At 37.5% G+C, this 17220-nt stretch overlaps 1 protein-coding gene across 1 annotated transcript; it reads left to right on the top strand.

The window, feature by feature from the left end:
- Window positions 1-804: 804 nt before the first annotated feature.
- LOC306669818 (alpha-fetoprotein-like) lies at window positions 805-16122 on the top strand (the record flags this gene model as incomplete). Its single annotated transcript, XM_079153971.1, is given in 7 exon segments — window positions 805-867; window positions 2762-2878; window positions 11438-11661; window positions 13846-13847; window positions 13850-13953; window positions 13957-13977; window positions 15904-16122. Coding segments are annotated over 7 exon segments (576 nt in total). The 3' UTR covers window positions 15949-16122.
- Window positions 16123-17220: the final 1098 nt, after the last annotated feature.

Below are 17220 nucleotides of genomic sequence, written 5' to 3'. Positions count from 1 at the left end.
TTCTGAGCTTGCTGTCCTAGTAATTCTAAGAGTTGCTGAAGGATACGAGGAGGTGCTGGAGAAGTGTGTCCAGTCTGGAAACCTTCTTGAATGCCAGGATAAAGGGGTAAGTTGATTGAGAATTTCAGAGACAACCTGAAACAAATGGATAGACAGTATCCATTAAAAATTGCTGGATGTGGTGGTGTCTACCTGTAATCCCAGCCACTTGGGAAGTTAAGGTAGGAGGATCAAAAGTTAGAGGCCAGACTGGGCAATTGAGCAGGACCCTGTCTCAAAATTAAATTTTAAAAAGACTGTGTATCCAGTTTAGTGTAGAGTACATAAGTCAGGCCTGGGTTCAAATCCCAGCATTGAAAAAAAAACTGTTTGAAAGAGTCTAGTCATTAACTAGCAGCTAGCTAGCTATGTCTATGAACTACCAATCTAGACATCAAGTAGCTATTAACAATTAGCAACTAGTGACTTACTTAAGAACAAAAAAAAAATGTTAACCAAAAGTTCTTTGATGTACAGAATAAAGATAATATCAATTTCTGGACAGATCCGGAAAGACACGAATTTTGTACTGAAAGAACTGTAAACCTTTATCCAAAGAATGAGTTCTGTCATCAAACAATTTTGTGATTCATAAAGTTTTAAACTAAATCTCTCCAAGTTCATTTCCTTTAATTCCTAAATTTTGTATTTTACCATCTTTAGTATTTAAAAATCCTCTAAAATTGGTTTCATGATGGCATATAATATTGTTCGATTTTATATACATAGTTATGTATTCAGGAAGAGAGAGAAATATATGCAATAATGCTTGTATTTCCAGGAAGAAGAATTACAGAAACACATCTAGGAGAGTCAAGCTCTGGCAAAGTAAATCTGTGGTCTCTTTCAGAAATTAGGACAATGTTACTTAAAAAAATGCATGTTTCTGTGCATAGTATTTTCAGCGATTTAAAATTACTAACTTGTGAGGGAAATATAAATCTAAATTAGTAATCCACCTCTACTCTAATTTTAGTTGCTATTTCAGATGGAAGTCAATATAACCTAATTACCTCATTTCCGTTGAGAGAAGGTAGCCTTCCCCATTTTCCCTGCTAGGGAGCAACAAGAATGGCCTGTGATGTCTGATCTGTGGAGTTGAAAAGTTCCCAAACTTTCCAAATATTTGCAGTAAAGATATCCATTCCGCTATAGTTTGTCACAGTTAAAAACACCAAAAAAAAAAAAAAAAAAAAAAAAAAAAAAAAAAAAAAAGAAAAAAAAGAAAGAAAATCACAACTATAATCAGTGAAGTGCTGAGTTTGGGAATAGAAGTCAGTTCTCTGGAATACAAGCAACAGTTAAGTATTGGCAAGTATGTGGGGAAAAACGGTACACTCAAACATTGCTGGTGGGACTGCAAATTGGCGCAACCGCTCTGGAGAGTTGGAAAACTTGGAATGGAACCACCATTTGACCCAGCTATCCCACTCCATGGTTTATACCAAAGACCTTAAAATCTGCACACTACAGAGAGGCAGCCATGCCAATGGTTGTAGCAGCTCACTTCAAAATAACTAAACTATGGAAACAACCTAGATGTCCTTCAACAGATGAATGAATACAAAAAAGGTGATATATTTACACAATGGAAAGTTTCTCAGTCTTAAAGAATGAAATTATGGCATTGCAGGTAAATGGATGGAATTGGAGATTATCATGCTAAGTGAAATAAACTAATACCTAAAAACCAAAGGCCAAATGTTTTCTCTGACATGCGGATGTTGATCCATAATGGGGGTGGGGTGTGCCTAGGGAAGAACGGAGGAACTTTGGATTGGGCAAAGGGGAGTGAAGTAAGGGGAGAGGATGTGGGGGTGGGAAGAATGGTGGAAGAAGACAGACATTATTACCCTTTGTACATGTATGATTGCACAACTGGTGTGACTATGCATCATGTTCAGAGAAATGAGAAGTTGTGCTCCATTTGTGTACAGTGAATTGAAATGCATTCTATTATGTATAACTAATGAAAACAAACAAACAAACAAAAAAGAAATAGAAGTCAGCTTTCTGCCCAGAATATGCCTCTCCATGGTGACATGTTGGGATGAGAATATAGAGAATGATCTTGAGAATAGATGTGAAAGAATGGACATTTTTTTAAGCTGTCTATTTTATCTCAACTTCCTAAGGTCTCCCTCCCAGTGACGGGAACAAAGCCCTTAAAGCTGTTCCAGGAAACAGCCCCAAACAGAGAGTAAAAGAGTAATTGGAGCAAGATAGTATTCAGGCAGTTAAGACACCAGAATCTACACCCTGTTGTAAAACATTGTGAAACATGTTGTATGTTATCAGCAAACCCAGACCCCCTTTGAAATTTCCCGGCAGCTTTGTTCCCCTTTTCCCTTTCATGTGCAACCCCTCCCGATGTGTGGTCTCTGCCTTTATAAACCTACAAGATTTTCTGCTAGGGACTCGACTCCTCGACTCCTGCATGAGTCATGAGTTGGGTCCCAGCGCGCTGGAATAAACACCTCTTGCGGTTTGCATCAAGTGACGCCTCCTGCGGTTGATTGGGGTTGCCGTTGATCCATGGGACAGAGTTGGGGTTTCCTTTTTGGGGGCCTTACAGATGCATTCTCATTGTTAGTTCAAACACTGAGTCTTCTGATGCTAGAAGAGGGTCTTTGAGAAGGAGGAAGGAATCCAGAGACTCACAAGTTTTCAGCAGGACTGTGTGAAAAATGCTTCTTTCAGGTTTTTTGTTGCTTATGTGTAGAAAGCACCTCAGGTAACCTTGGCTGAGCTGATGGCCCTCAAGAAGAAAATGGCCACCATAGCAGCCACGTGTTACCAACTCAGTGAGGACATGCAACTGGTCTGTGGGGAGGGAGCGGTGAGTGTTTTTTGTTTTTGTTTTTATTTTTTATCTGGTTTCTGCTATTTGACTTGAGTTGGCCTCCTAATTCCCATCTAGGACAAATGGGACAAACCAGCATGGAGATGGCTTTCCCAGGATCCTTCGATTAGATACAGTTGGAGGCAGGGTGAGAACCCAACGTCAAATGATGGGGCTGTGGCCAGGACTCCGGTCCTTCTGTAGGGTGGTGGAAATGCAGCCAGGCTATCTGACAATGTCTGGGCAAGCTTTCTGTACAGGAAAGATGAAATACTAACATATTACTCACCTCATATTTCCTTTTCTTGCTCCTCAAATGCTTAATTTAACGTTACAAAAGAAAAACTTCACTTTCAAGAGATTAAAATTCATCTTGTTACTTGAACCCTACTTAGATTTTTGCCTTTTGTAGAATAATCTTATCATTATAGTGATGTCAGGGCAATTTGTTCTCTTTGACGGGATCTAAGGTATAAAATAGTGTAAATAAGTTCCATGTTCTGACTAGTAAAGTGACTTTCCACTTACTAACACCAATAATCTTTACTTTCTAGTTACTCATGTCATATGTATTATTATAGATTGAATTTTTAAATTTTTTTTCCCTTACTGTCACAATTGTGACAAAATTATGTATCAGTTTCCTTTTTTCCTCTTTTTGACAATGAGGAATTATTAGTTAATTGGTTTTCATGTCATGAAGGTTAGGAGCAAAAGGAGGGTTTCCTGTGATTGTCACCTTAATCACTGATTGAATTCTTCACTGAGAAGCTGTAGGGATGCCGGGTGGTGTAATGACTCAGGGGTGTAGGTTCTGGGCTGCTTTCCTACATGCCATCTCATTTCACCACTTATTAGTTGTGTCATGCTGGAAAAGATATGTCACTAAACTTCAGCTTGTCCATCTGACTTTTGAGAATAAAAATTGTACCATCTTCATAGGATGACTCCATTAAACAAGGCAATCTGAGTAACTCATACAACATTAACCTGAAACATAGTATACTCACAAAGTATATTAACACTTATTGAAGCTTATTCCTAGGCATTTTTATTAAATTTTTTTTTGTTTTTACAGACTGCATTTTGATATATTGTACACAAATGGGGTACAACTTTTCATTTCTATGATTGTACACAATGTAGATTCATACCATTCATGTAATTATACATATACATGGGGTAATACTGTTTCATTCTACTATCTTTCTGTCTCCCACCTCCTCCCACCCCATTTTCCTCTACACTATCCAAAGTTCCTTCATTCTTCTCTTCCCCCCACTGTCACCCCCTTCTTATATATCGTCATCCACTTCTCAGAGAAAACATTTGGTCTTTGTCTTTTTGGACTTGGTCTATTTCACTTAGCATGATATTTTCCAGCTTCATCCATTTACCAGCAAATGCCATAATTTTACTCTTCTTTATGGCTGAGTAATATTCCATTGTGTTTATATACCACAGTTTCTTTATCCATTCATCAATTGAAGAACATCTAGGTTGGTTGTGAATTGAGCTGCTATGAACATTGATGTGGTTGCATCACTGTAGTATGCTGATTTTAAGTCCTTTGGGTATAAACCAAGGAGTGGGATAGCTCAATCAAATGGTGGGTCCATTCCAAGTTTTCTGAGGAATCTCCATACTGCTTTCCAGAGTGGCTGCACCAATTTGCAATTTCCCACCAGCAGTGTATGAGTGTGCCTTTTATCCCATGCCAACACTTATTATTGCTTCTGTTCTTTATAATAGCTGTTCTAATTGGAGTTAGATGAAATCTCAGGGTGGTTTTAATTTGCATTTCTCTAATTACTAGGGCTGATGAGCACTTTTTCATATATTTGTTGATCACCTGTTTATCTTCTGTGCAGTGTCTACCCAGTTCCTTAACCCATATCTTAATTGGGTTCTTTGTATTTTTGGTGTATAGTTTTTTAAGTTCTTTATAAACTTTGGAGATTAGTGCTCTGTCTGAGATGCGTATGGAAAAGGTTTTTTCCTACTTTGTAGGCTCTCTTTTCACATTATTGATTGTTTCCTTTGCTGAGAAAAAGGTTTTCAGTTTGAATCTATCCCATTTATTGATTCTTGATTTATTTCTTGCACTATGGGGGTCTTGTTAAGAAAGTATGGTCCTAAGTCAACATGATGGAGAATAGGGCCTATTTTTTTTTCTTCTATTTGGAGAAGAGTCTCAGGTATAATTCATAGATCCTTGATTCATTTTCAGTTGATTTTTGTACAGGGTGAGAGATAGGGATTTAATTTTATTTTACTGCATACGGATTTTCAGTTTTGCCAGCACCATTTATTGAAAAGGCTATCTTTTCTCCATTGTAAGTTTTTGGCACCTTTGTCTAGTATGAGATAACTGTACTTATGTGGGTATGTCTCCATGTCTTCTATCCTGTACCATTGGTCTACCTGTCTATTTTGGTACCAATACCATGCCGTTTTTGTTACTATTGCTCTATAGTAGAGTTTAAGTTCTGATATTGCGATATCTCTGGCATCACTCTTCCTACGTAGAATTGCTTTGACTATTTAGGGTCTTTTGTTCTTCCAGATGAATTTCATGATGACTTTCTGTATTTCTATGACAAATGTTATTGGGATTTTAATTGGAATTGCAATAAATCTGTATAGCACATTTGGAAGTATGGTCATTTTGATAATACTACTTCTGCCTACCCAAGAACATGGAGATCTTTCCATCTTCTAAGGTCTTCTTCAATATCTTTCTTTAATGTTCTGTAGTTTTCAGTGTAGAGATCTTTTGCCTCTTTGGTCAGATTGATTCCCAAATATTTTATTTTGTTGAGGCTATTGTGAATGGAATTGTTTTCTTCGTTTCCCTTTCAGATATTTCATTGCTTATGAATAAAAATGCATTAGATTTATGCATGTTGATTTTATATCCTGCTACTTTGCTGAATTCATTTATGAGGTCTAAAATTTTTCTGCTGGAGTTTTTTGGATCCTCTAAATATAGAATCATGTCACCCCCAGTAAATAGCGACAGCTCGAGTTCTTCTTTTCCTATTCATATCCCTTTAATTTCTTTGATCTGTCTAATTGCTCTGGCTAGTATTTCAAGGATGATGTTGAAAAGAAGTAGTGAAAGAGCGCATCACTATCTAGTTCCAGTTTTAAAAGGGAATGCTTTCAGATTTTCTCCATTAAGAATGATGATGGCCATGGGTTTAGCATAAATGGCCTTCACATTGCTGAGGTATGTTCCTACTATCCCTATTTTTTCTAGTGTTTTGAGCATGAAGGGGTGTTTTATTTTGTTGAACGCTTTCTCTGCATCAATTGGAATAATCCCATGATTCTTAACCTTGAGTCTATTGATGTGATGAATTTACATTTATTGATTTCCGGATGTTGAACCAACCTTGCATCCCTGGGATGAACCCCACTTGATCGTGGTTCACTATCTTCTTAATATGTTTTTGTATGCAATTTGTCAAAATTTTGTTAAGGATTTTTGTATCAGACACATCTTTCCTTGATGTGTCTTTGTCTGGTTTGGGTATGAGGGTGATACTAGCTTCATAGAATGAGTTTGGAAGGGTTCCCTTATTTTCTATTTCCTGAAATACTTTGAGGAGTATTGGAATGAGTTCTTCTTTTAAGATCTTGTAGAACTTAGCTGAGAATCTGTCTGATCCTGGGATTTTCTTTGTTGGTAGGCTTTCGATGGCTTCTTCTATTTCATTGCTTGAAATTGATCTGTTTAAATTGTGTATGTCCTCCTGGTTCAGTTTGGGAGGAGCATATGTCTCTAGAAATTTGTCAATGTCTTCAATATTTTCTATTTTTGTTGGAATACAGATTTTCAAAGTAGCTTCTCATTATGTTATGTATTTTAGTGGTGTCTGTTGTGATATTTCCTTTTTCATCATGAATTCAATTAGAGTTTTCTCTCTCCTCTTTGTTAGTGTGGCTAAGGGTTTGTCTATTTTGTTTACTTTTTCAAAGAACCAACTTTTTTTGTCAATTTTTAAATTGTTTCTTTCGTTTCAATTTTATTGATTTCAGCTCTGATTTTAATTATTTCCTGTCTTCTACTACTTTTGGTATTGTTCTCTTCTTTTTCTAGGGCTTTGAGATGTAATGTTAAGTCATTTAGTTGTTTACTTTTTATTTTTTTCTTGAATCTGCTCCATGCAATGAATTTTCATCTTTTTACTGCTTTCATAGGGTCCCAGAGATTTTGATATGTTGTATCGTCATTCTCATTCACCTATAATTTTTTTTTTCTCCCACCTGATGTTTTCTGTTATCCATGCTTCATTCAATAGCATATTATTTAGTCTCCAGGTGTTGGAGTAATTTCTTTTTTTTATTTTGTCATTGATTTCTACTCTCAGTCCATTATGATCTGATAGAACACAAGGCAGTATCTCTATTTTTTTGCATTTACTAAGGGTTACTTTGTGGAATAACATATGTCTATTATAGAGAAGGATCCATGTGCTGCTGAGAAGAAAGTGTATTTGCTCATTGATGAATGAATATTCTATGTATGTCCATTAGGTCTAAGTTATTGATTGTGTTATTGAGTTTTATGGTTTCTTTTGTTTAGTTTTTGTTTGGAAGATCTATCCAGTGGTGACAGCAGTGTGTTAAAGTCACCCAGAATTACTGTGAGTTGTGGTCTATTTGATCCCTGGAATTGAGAAGGATTTGTTTGATGAACATGGATGCACCATTGTTTGGGGCATAAATAGGATAATTATGTCTTCTTGATTTATGGCTCCCTTAAGCAGTATGTAATGTCTTTCTTTATCCCTTCTGACTAACTTTGGCTTGAAGTCCACTTACCCTGAAAGAAGAATGGAAACCCCCACTTTTTTACTGAGTCTGTGTGCATGATAGGTTTTTTCCCATCCTTTCACCTTTAGTCTATGGATGTTATTTTCTATGAGACGAGTCTCTTGAAGGCAGCATATTATTGGGTCTTTTCTTTTTAATCCAATCTGCCAGTCTATGTCTTTTGATTGATGAGTTTAGGCCATTAATATTCAGGGTTATTATTGAGATACAATTTGTATTCCCAGTCATTTGGGCTTATTTTTGGTTTTTAACTTGCCTTTGTTTCTCCTTTGATTATTTTTCCCTTTAAGGTAGTTCCTCCCTTTACTGACCTACATTGTTGTTTTTCATTTCCTCCTCATAAAATATTTTGCTGAGAATATTCTTAGCACAGGCTTTCTAATTGTAAATTCTTTTAACTTTTGTTTATCTTGGAAGGATTTTGTTTCATCTTCAAATCTGAAGGTTAGTTTTGATGAGTATAGGATTCTTGGTTGGCAACCATGTTCTTTCAGAGCTTGAAATATATTGTTCCAGGCCCATCTAGCTTTTAGGGTCTGGGCTGAGAAATCTGCTGATATCTGTATTGGTTTCCCCCTATATTTAATTTGATGCTTTTCTCTCACAACCTTCAAAATCCTATCTTTATTTTGTATGTTAGGTATTTTCATTATAATGTGCCTTGGTGTGGATCTGTTGTGATTCTGTGCATTTGGTATTCTGTAAGACTCTTGTATTTGATTTTCCATTTCATGCTTCAGTTTGGGAAATTTTCTGATATTATTTCATTGAATAGGCTGTTCATTCCTTTGGTTCATATCTCTGTGCCTTCCTCAATCCTGTTAATTCTTAAATTTGGTCTTTTCACGATGTGCCATAGTTCTTGTATGTTTTGTTCATGATTTCTTATCATCTTCTCTGTTTGATCAACTTTATTTTCAAGATTAAATATTTTGTTCATTGTCTGAGGTTCTGTCTTTCAAGTGATCTAGTCTGTTGGTGATGCTTTCCATTGAGTTTTTTTATTTGGTTTATTTTTTCCTTAATTTCAAGGATTTCTGTTTGGTTTATTATTATTATTTTTTTAAATCTCTATCTCATTGTTTAAATGATCTTTTGCTTCCTTCAGTTGCTCTTTCAATTACTTATTGGAGTGATCATTGCCTGAATTTGCTTCACAAATTATTTTAATTAAGTACATTCTGAACTCCTTTTCTGACATTTCTTCTACCATGCTGTCACTGGATTCTATTAATATAGAATCTGGCTTTGTTTGGATCATTTTTTTCCCTTCTTTATTCATGTTCATATATCTTCCCCTCTAGCAGCGCAGATCTGGGGTATTGCAGTTTCCCCCCTATAAGCTTATAGCGACCCTATAGGTTTCCAAAACCTCTTCTTTAAGGGGGAGATAAATATTAGCAGTGTCCAGTACAGAAAATATGCAGCCCTACACCAAATAGCCCCTATGAAGACCTCAACAATATTGTCATAATAAACAGAGAATGAGTTCAATTATTATCTACAGTATAACAAACAGATTTGCAATAAGGTCTGCAGTTTCTAATGGAGAAGAAAGAGGATGGGGAGGCGTGCAGGATGTTAACTGTTAATGGGATAAGAAAAGAGTATATAGAAGTTCTAGATTGTAGAAAGAGTGAAAGTGTAATCAAAAGAAGTTGGTTGTTAGCGTGAGAAAAGGGAGAAAGAGACTCTGAGGAAACAGGTAAACAGAAGGAATATAGAGCAAGAAAAGTAAAGAAATAAAAACTTAAAAATTTTCAAAAAGGAGAAAAAAAAGGAAAAAAAATCTACACTATAATAGTCATATAGTATTCAAACCTCCCAGTCTTCAGTAGCCTGATGCATGAGAGGTACCTGACAATGAACTTCCAGTCTCCAGTAGACATCTCAGGATGGGATTTGCCCCACCTAAAAATAGGAGCTACCACTTCCAGGATAATGTAAGATGGCTGCTCTGGCTTCCAAATGTGTTGGCAAATGGGGAGCTGCAGCTCAGGGTGTTGGCGTGGTTGGCCAGGGGTCCTGGAGGTGGAGTGTGGTCAGTCTGGTTGAGGGATCCTGGATGCATGGGCACAGTTAGTCTGGGGACCCTGGAGATAGGGTGTGATCAGTTGGGCTAAGGGATCCTGGAGATGGGGCTCAGTCAGTCGGACTGGGGGTCCATAGGTCCTGGCTGTTGTCTCAAAATGGTGGCAGCCACGTGTAACCAAACCTACAGGTAATGTGACAGTGGATTTCCAGGTAACAGCAGGCAGCTGGCGATCCACTGTTGGTCTGGGGTTCGTCTGCTGGTTACCGGCAGACGATTGGCAGGTGGACCTCAGGCAGTGGGTGATGGGTAAGTGAAAGGCAGGCAATGGTCAGGCAAGAGGCAGGCAAATGGTGGATGATAAGTGCCAGTCAGTGAGTAATCTGCATTCAAAAAGTAGTCCATATGCTGCCATACTGCAGGTGATCTCAGTAGCCAAATGGGGTAAACAGCAGGGGATCGATAAGCAGCAAAGACTGCCTCACCAAGAAACAGATACTGAAGCCAGAATTGGGAAAAGGTAGTTAGTGTAGAAATAGGGAATCGGGTCAAATCGAGGAAATGGAGGCCATAAAATCATCTGCCTCTGGAAGTTGGAAACTGCCCCTGGAAGAATGGAATGTCAAGGATCTCCGGAGCCCATTGATTACCAAATTTACCTGCCTTTATCAAGAACTGCAAGCCAGGAACTGCTAATTAATGCCCCCTGGGCCCTTGCCTGCCTGAATCACCTTGGCCCTCCCCCTGCCCATGGCTTTTCACTTAATGCAAAACCAGGCCTAGTCACTTAGGCAGGAAAGAGAGATAAGGCGGGGAGAGAACTGGAGAACAAAAGAGAATTTAACCTATAAAAGATGTAGGGTGTGCTCACTTCTTGGGACTTTAGAACATCAGCCATGGCCCCCTTCTTCCTGCCGGGAGAAGTATGTATTATTAGCTTTAAATAAAACCTGCTTAATATGCTTGCCTTGGCGTGCTTCTCTAGTGTTCAATCTTCAACATTAGAAGGAGCAGAACTCGGCACCGGTAAACAGCGGTATCAATACCTCTGCTCGAAACCCAAGTTACAGAGTGACAAGGAACACAGCCTCCCTCTAGTCCCCCATCTTGAATCCTCTCCCTAGGCATTTAAAAAATGTCTGTGAAGTGTGGAAAGCAGGAGGATTCCACATTAGGAAAGCCTTCATGGTCCCATTTCTTTTGTGTTAGCTGTGTGTATGTGTGGATAGATAGATGCTAGAGAGCTCAGTTTGTGCTATTCTTATCTTCAGAAAGTGATCCTCTGTACCTCAACTAAGCTTGACTAGACATACATGGGAAAAAAAAAAAAAAAAAAAAACATGTATTGATTTTCATGGATCAGGGAAGAGATTTTTCACACTTAGAAGTGTGTATGTACCTGGAAGTGTTTCAAATAGGTGATACCAAGGAGCTGAAGGGCTGTCCTCAACATCAATAAGGTAATATCTGTCACTAAAAGTCAAGATTTATCCCCAACGAATGAGTAAACACTGAATTTATAATATGGCAACACATGATCCTACACACACAGCAAATTTTCCTTCACTATTAATTATAAGTTGCTGAATGTTAAGAATGATTACAAGAGTTTTCTGCAAACCTGAACCAACTTTGTGAGTAATGTCCAATCTCCCTGCTTTCTTCTTTCTTCTTCTAACCAGGCTGACCTTATTATTGGACAGTTGTGTATCAGACATGAAGCGACTCCTGTGAACCCTGGTGTTGGCCAGTGCTGCAATTCTTCATATGCCAACAGGAGGCCATGCTTCAGCAGCTTGGTGATGGATGAGGCCTACGTCCCTCCATCATTCTCTGCTGATAAATTCATTTTCCATAAGGATCTGTGCCAAGCCCAGGGTGTAGCACTGCAAGCAATGAAGCAAGAGTAAGAAATTGTCTTTTCCTGGTGTGGAGAAGACCAGCAATACCAAGTAGCAGTTGACATTTCTGTCTTGCACACCTGAAACTCTTGAGCTGATTAGTAACATATTATCCTCCAAACACTTAAAGTATCTTTCAAAATAGCTCTGTTCTCATAAACTCATTGAAAGTGGGTGTGAAAGAATTCATTAGGGCACACAATTTCCTGTTCACAAACTGTCTGTTTTAATGCATTTTGGGGTTAAGGAAAAATGAACAAACTATTTAGAGAAATTGAAGTGTATCTTTGCAGTGAATGTGGTCACTTCTATTGCAGGCATAGGAGACACATAATTGAGTGTCTTTATACTATAAAGAGAATAATCATATTTGATTCAATCATGTGGAATGGGTGTTCAGAGATGAAGTACACATTGCAATTCATTGTGGGAGCTGTTGTGTAATGGTGATGATAATGTAAGTGAATGGAATTTATGTTCTCCAAACACCCATGCATTTTAAAACTCACTGGCTTTGTAAATGGTCATCCTTTATTAGAAAACCTATTTTTCCCCCTTTGCTCCATTACAGTCCCAGGCATGTTTCAAGGAAAAATAATGCAGCATCCTTTGGCCCACTCTCCCTATTGCCCCAGTCAAAACTAATTCCAATGGAAAGGCATTGCTAAAAAGTAGGTCCAAACCTTCAACTTGTTGGCTTAGGATCAGACTTCCTTAAAAGGGCTCCCATAGCACAAGAAAGAAAAGCTAGAATCAACCACTGGGATAGAGTCAAACTAAAAAGCTTTCTCTCAGCAAAGGAAACTATCAGTAATGTGAAGAGAGAGCCTACAGAGTGTGAGAAAATCTTTTCCACTCATACTTCAGATAGAGCACTAATTTCCAGAATATATAAAGAACTCAAAAAACTCTACACCAAGAATACAAATAATCCAATCAACAAATGGGCTAAGGAAATGAACAGACACTTCACAGAAGAAGATCTACAAGCAATCAACAGATATATAAAAAAATGTTCAACATCTCTAGTAATAAGAGAAATGCAAATCAAAACTACCCTAAGATTTTATCTCACCCCAATTAGAATGGCGATTATCAAGAACACAAGCAACAATAGGTGTTGGCGAGGATGTGGGGAGAAAGGTACACTCATCCATTGCTGCTGGGGTTGCAAATTAGTGCAGCCACTCTGGAAAACAGTGTGGAGATTCCTCAGAAAGCTTGGAATAGAACCACCATTTGACCCAGCTATCCCACTCCTTGGCCTATACCCAAAGGACTTAAAATCAGCATACTACAGAGATGCAGCCACATCAATGTTCATAGCTGCTCAATTCACAATAGCCAGATTGTGGAACCAACCTAGATGTCCTTCAATTGATGAATGGTTAAAGAAACTGTGGTATATATATATAGACACAATGGAATATTGCTCAGCCATAAAGAATAATAAAATTATGGCATTTGCAAGCAAATGAATGAAATTGGAGGATATCATGCTAAGTGAGATAAGCCAATCTCAAAAAACTAAAGGACAAATGATCTCACTGATAAGCGGATGAGGACATATAAGGGGGGGTAGGAGGGGTTAACGTTAGGGTTAGGGTTAGGTTTAGGGTTAGGGATAAGGAGGGTGGTAAGAATGGGGGAAGGAAGGACTGTATAGAGGGAAAAGAGGGGTGGGGGGAAGGGAAAAAATAACAGAATGAATCAAACAATATTGCCCTATGTAAATTTATGATTTTTAATTAAAATAAATAAATAATAAAAAAATGAGTAATATGGGGGTGATTGGTGCTACAAGTGCTATGTAAAGGGGAGATGATGGTGGTGGAGGGTTCTGGAAATCTGGGTCTTTGAGTATGGATAAGATGCACTTTAGAGGAGACAATAGGAAAGGATATTCTGAGTAAGAAAAAGACCACACTTTACTACGTGGAAGTATGAAGAATTATAAAGGAGCGTTTCATCTATAATCTATAAATTTCCAGACCAGTGGAAATTTGGCATACTTACATCAGCCTCAGTCTTTCTGATGAAAGTGCTTTAGACAGGTTGTGTGCTAATTCTGGAGGTTTGTTGGACTGATGATTTGGGGTGAGTGTTACTAGAGCTTCTCTAGGAGGAAGCTTTAGAAAAATTCCAGTGTGTAACAGACTTCTCTATTATTTTGTTGTTTAAAGTCATAGGTTCTCATTAAACTTGTGAAGCAAAAGCCACAAGTAACAGAGGAAGAGCTTGAGGCTGTCATTGTGGATTTCTCTGACCTTTTGGAGAAGGGCTGCCAGGGCCAGGAATAGGAAGTCTGCTTTACAGAAGAGGTAAGGGCAGCTCATTTCCATATACAAAATCTTGGTGTGGAGTTTTCTGCAGTGAAAAAGGAAAAAATATTTTATTGATGGGTAACTTCAAAATAATGAGAAATTTAAATTTCATTTAGAAATAGATTGAAGAATTCCATAATTTTTTTCTTTTATTGTAAACAAATGGGATACATGTTTTTTCTCTGTTTGTACATGGAGTAAAGGCATATCATTTGTGTAAACATAAATTTACATAGGATAATATTATTTGATTCATTCTGTTATTTTTTCCCTTCCCCCCACCCCTCCCACCCCTCTTTTCCCTCTATACAGTCTTTCCTTCCTCCATTCGTGCTCCCCTCCCACCCCCCATTAGGTGTCAACATCCGTTTATCAGCAAGATCATTCATCCTTTGGTTTTTTGAGATTGGCTTATCTCACTTAGCATGATATCCTCCAATTTCATTCATTTGCCTGCAAATGCCATAATTTTATTATTCTTTATGGCTGAGCAATATTCCATTGTGTCTATATATATATACCACAGTTTCTTTAACCATTCATCAATTGAAGGACATCTAGGTTGGTTCCACAATCTGGCTATTGTGAATTGAGCAGCTATGAACATTGATGTGGCTGCATCTCTGTAGTATGCTGATTTTAAGTCCTTTGGGTATAGGCCAAGGAGTGGGATAGCTGGGTCAAATGGTGGTTCTATTCCAAGCTTTCTGAGGAATCTCCACACTGTTTTCCAGAGTGGCTGCACTAATTTGCAACCCCAGCAGCAATGGATGAGTGTACCTTTCTCCCCACATCCTCGCCAACACCTATTGTTGCTTGTGTTCTTGATAATCGCCATTCTAATTGGGGTGAGATAAAATCTTAGGGTAGTTTTGATTTGCATTTCTCTTATTACTAGAGATGTTGAACATTTTTTTATATATCTGTTGATTGCTTGTAGATCTTCTTCTGTGAAGTGTCTGTTCATTTCCTTAGCCCATTTGTTGATTGGATTATTTGTATTCTTGGTGTAGAGTTTTTTGAGTTCTTTATATATTCTGGAAATTAGTGCTCTATCTGAAGTATGAGTGGAAAAGATTTTCTCACACTCTGTAGGCTCTCTCTTCACATTGCTGATAGCTTTCTTTGCTGAGAGAAAGCTTTTTAGTTTGAATCTATCCCAGTTATTGATTCTTGCTTTTATTTCTTGTGCTATGTGAGTCCTTTTAAGGAAGTCTGATCCTAGGCCAACATGTTGAAGATTAAGACCTACTTTTTCTTCTATAAGATGAAGGGTCTCTGGTCTGATTCCGAGGTCCTTGATCCATTTTGAGTTGAGTTTTGTGCAGGGTGAGAGATAGGGGTTTAGTTTTATTCTGCTGCATATGGATTTCCAGTTTTCCCAGCACCATTTGTTGAAGAGGCTATTTTAAGTCACATTTTTCACTAATGTATTAGGAAGAATCCTAATTTATATCGCAAGTTGGGAATTTTATTTTCTAGCAGAAATAACTATTAAGTGAAAATCTAAGTAATTGATGATAATTTAAACAGTTTTTGGCCTAAAATTTATCAATACTGTTAAATGGATTAAATACATTTAACAAATTAATTATGCAAATAGGATATTGAGAGCATTTAGAAAATATTTTGAACTCATTTAGGAGTATGCCTTTGTATTCCAACAGAGCAGTCTTTAAGAATTGTCTCCAATCATTTGAGTAGTGATTTTATCTGGATTTGTGGTTGACAACACATTTTTTCCTCTCTTTTCTCTACTGCCCCAGCTTGTTGGCCTTAGAGGTGTATTTCTTTAACTCCTTTATTTCTTTAATGAACAATATCCAAGCCTGTGAATTCACTCCAGATTCTGCAGAGTTGCCTGTAGAATGGCACAAGCATCCATTCCTTTCCTGATTGTTTTTATTTGTTCTTAATTTTCAGGATCCAAAACTGATTTCAAAAACTTGTGCTGCTTTGGGAGTTTAAATTCCTTCAGGTAACAACGAATCCAGATGAGGTTGAATATAATGTTGATTCTACTCAAATATCCATCCACAGTGAGAGAGATGCTAAGAAGTGCCTTAAAATGAAATGCAATTTAATTTTAAAAGTGTACTAAAAAAAAACAAACACTGGAACAAAACTATGCCTAAAATGTTAAATTAGTGACTCAGCGACTCAGTTAATTAAAAAAAAAATTAGGTTACATCAAAGCTTCAGAGAATGTCATTTGAAGCCTTCTTATGTGCTTTGTGTTTCCCTGATATAAGGTAGTAGAGTCCATTACCTTCTATGCCTGTTCATTTAATTAGTACTTAAAATATATTTTTCTCTGTGTTTCAGAAGGCAAAATGAGTCATCATTGTTTGGTGTGAATTTTTTTTTTTAAATTAGAACTGACAATGATTTTAAATTAATGAAATGATGAAGACTTTTACATGAGATTTCTCTATAAGAAATAAAGCATTGTTATCATTTTGATGTGAGGTATTCTCCGAAAGCTCACATAAGAGACAATGCAGGAAGGTTCAGAGAAGAAATGATTGGGTTGTAAAAGTCTTAACCCAATCAATGAATTAATCTCTGGTGGGATTAATTGAAGTGGTAGGGTATGGCTGAAGGAGATTGGAATTGGGACGTGGCTTTGGGGTATATTTTTTTGTATCTTGAGAGTGGAGACTCTCTTCCTGATCTCCGTGATGTAAGCTGTTTCCCTCAAGCACCCTCTCCCTCTATGATGTTCAGCCTCGCCTTGAGCCCCCAGGAATGGACTAAGACCTCTGAAACTGTGAGCCTTCAAATAAGCTTTTCCTCCTTTAAATTGTTCTGTGTGGGTCATTTAGTCACAGCAGCAAAATAGTTGACTAAAACAAAAATCTTCAGATATTTTTGTTTTCCTAGTCTGATTATTCATGAAAACTTACAGATATTTCCTTAGTTTTATGTATCATAGTTGAAACAATCTGTTAAAAAAAAAAAAAATTCCTGACGACTGGTTGCTGAAGGAGATTAAAGCCACCCAACGATGGCCCTGCAGCACTGCAGGCTAGACTGGCTTGGTGACTTGAGAAATCCTTAAGTGCTACTTGGTGCTGCCAGGGCACTTTGTTCCTTGAATGACCACTTAAGCATTAAAACAAATAATCTGGAAGCAAGAAAGAAATTACTGTGCTTTTATAGTATTCATGAAACTTTAACATCTGTTTTTGTCCTCAATCTTGTTCACTTCTCTACTCACAGGCATTCTAAAAATGTGTT

This window comes from Sciurus vulgaris (genome assembly GCF_902686455.1).
Source record: "Sciurus vulgaris genome assembly, chromosome: 9".
Taxonomy (NCBI): Eukaryota; Metazoa; Chordata; class Mammalia; order Rodentia; family Sciuridae; genus Sciurus; species Sciurus vulgaris.
The sequence above is the reverse complement of the archived record's forward strand: the minus strand, read 5'-3'. Positions and strand labels throughout refer to the sequence as shown.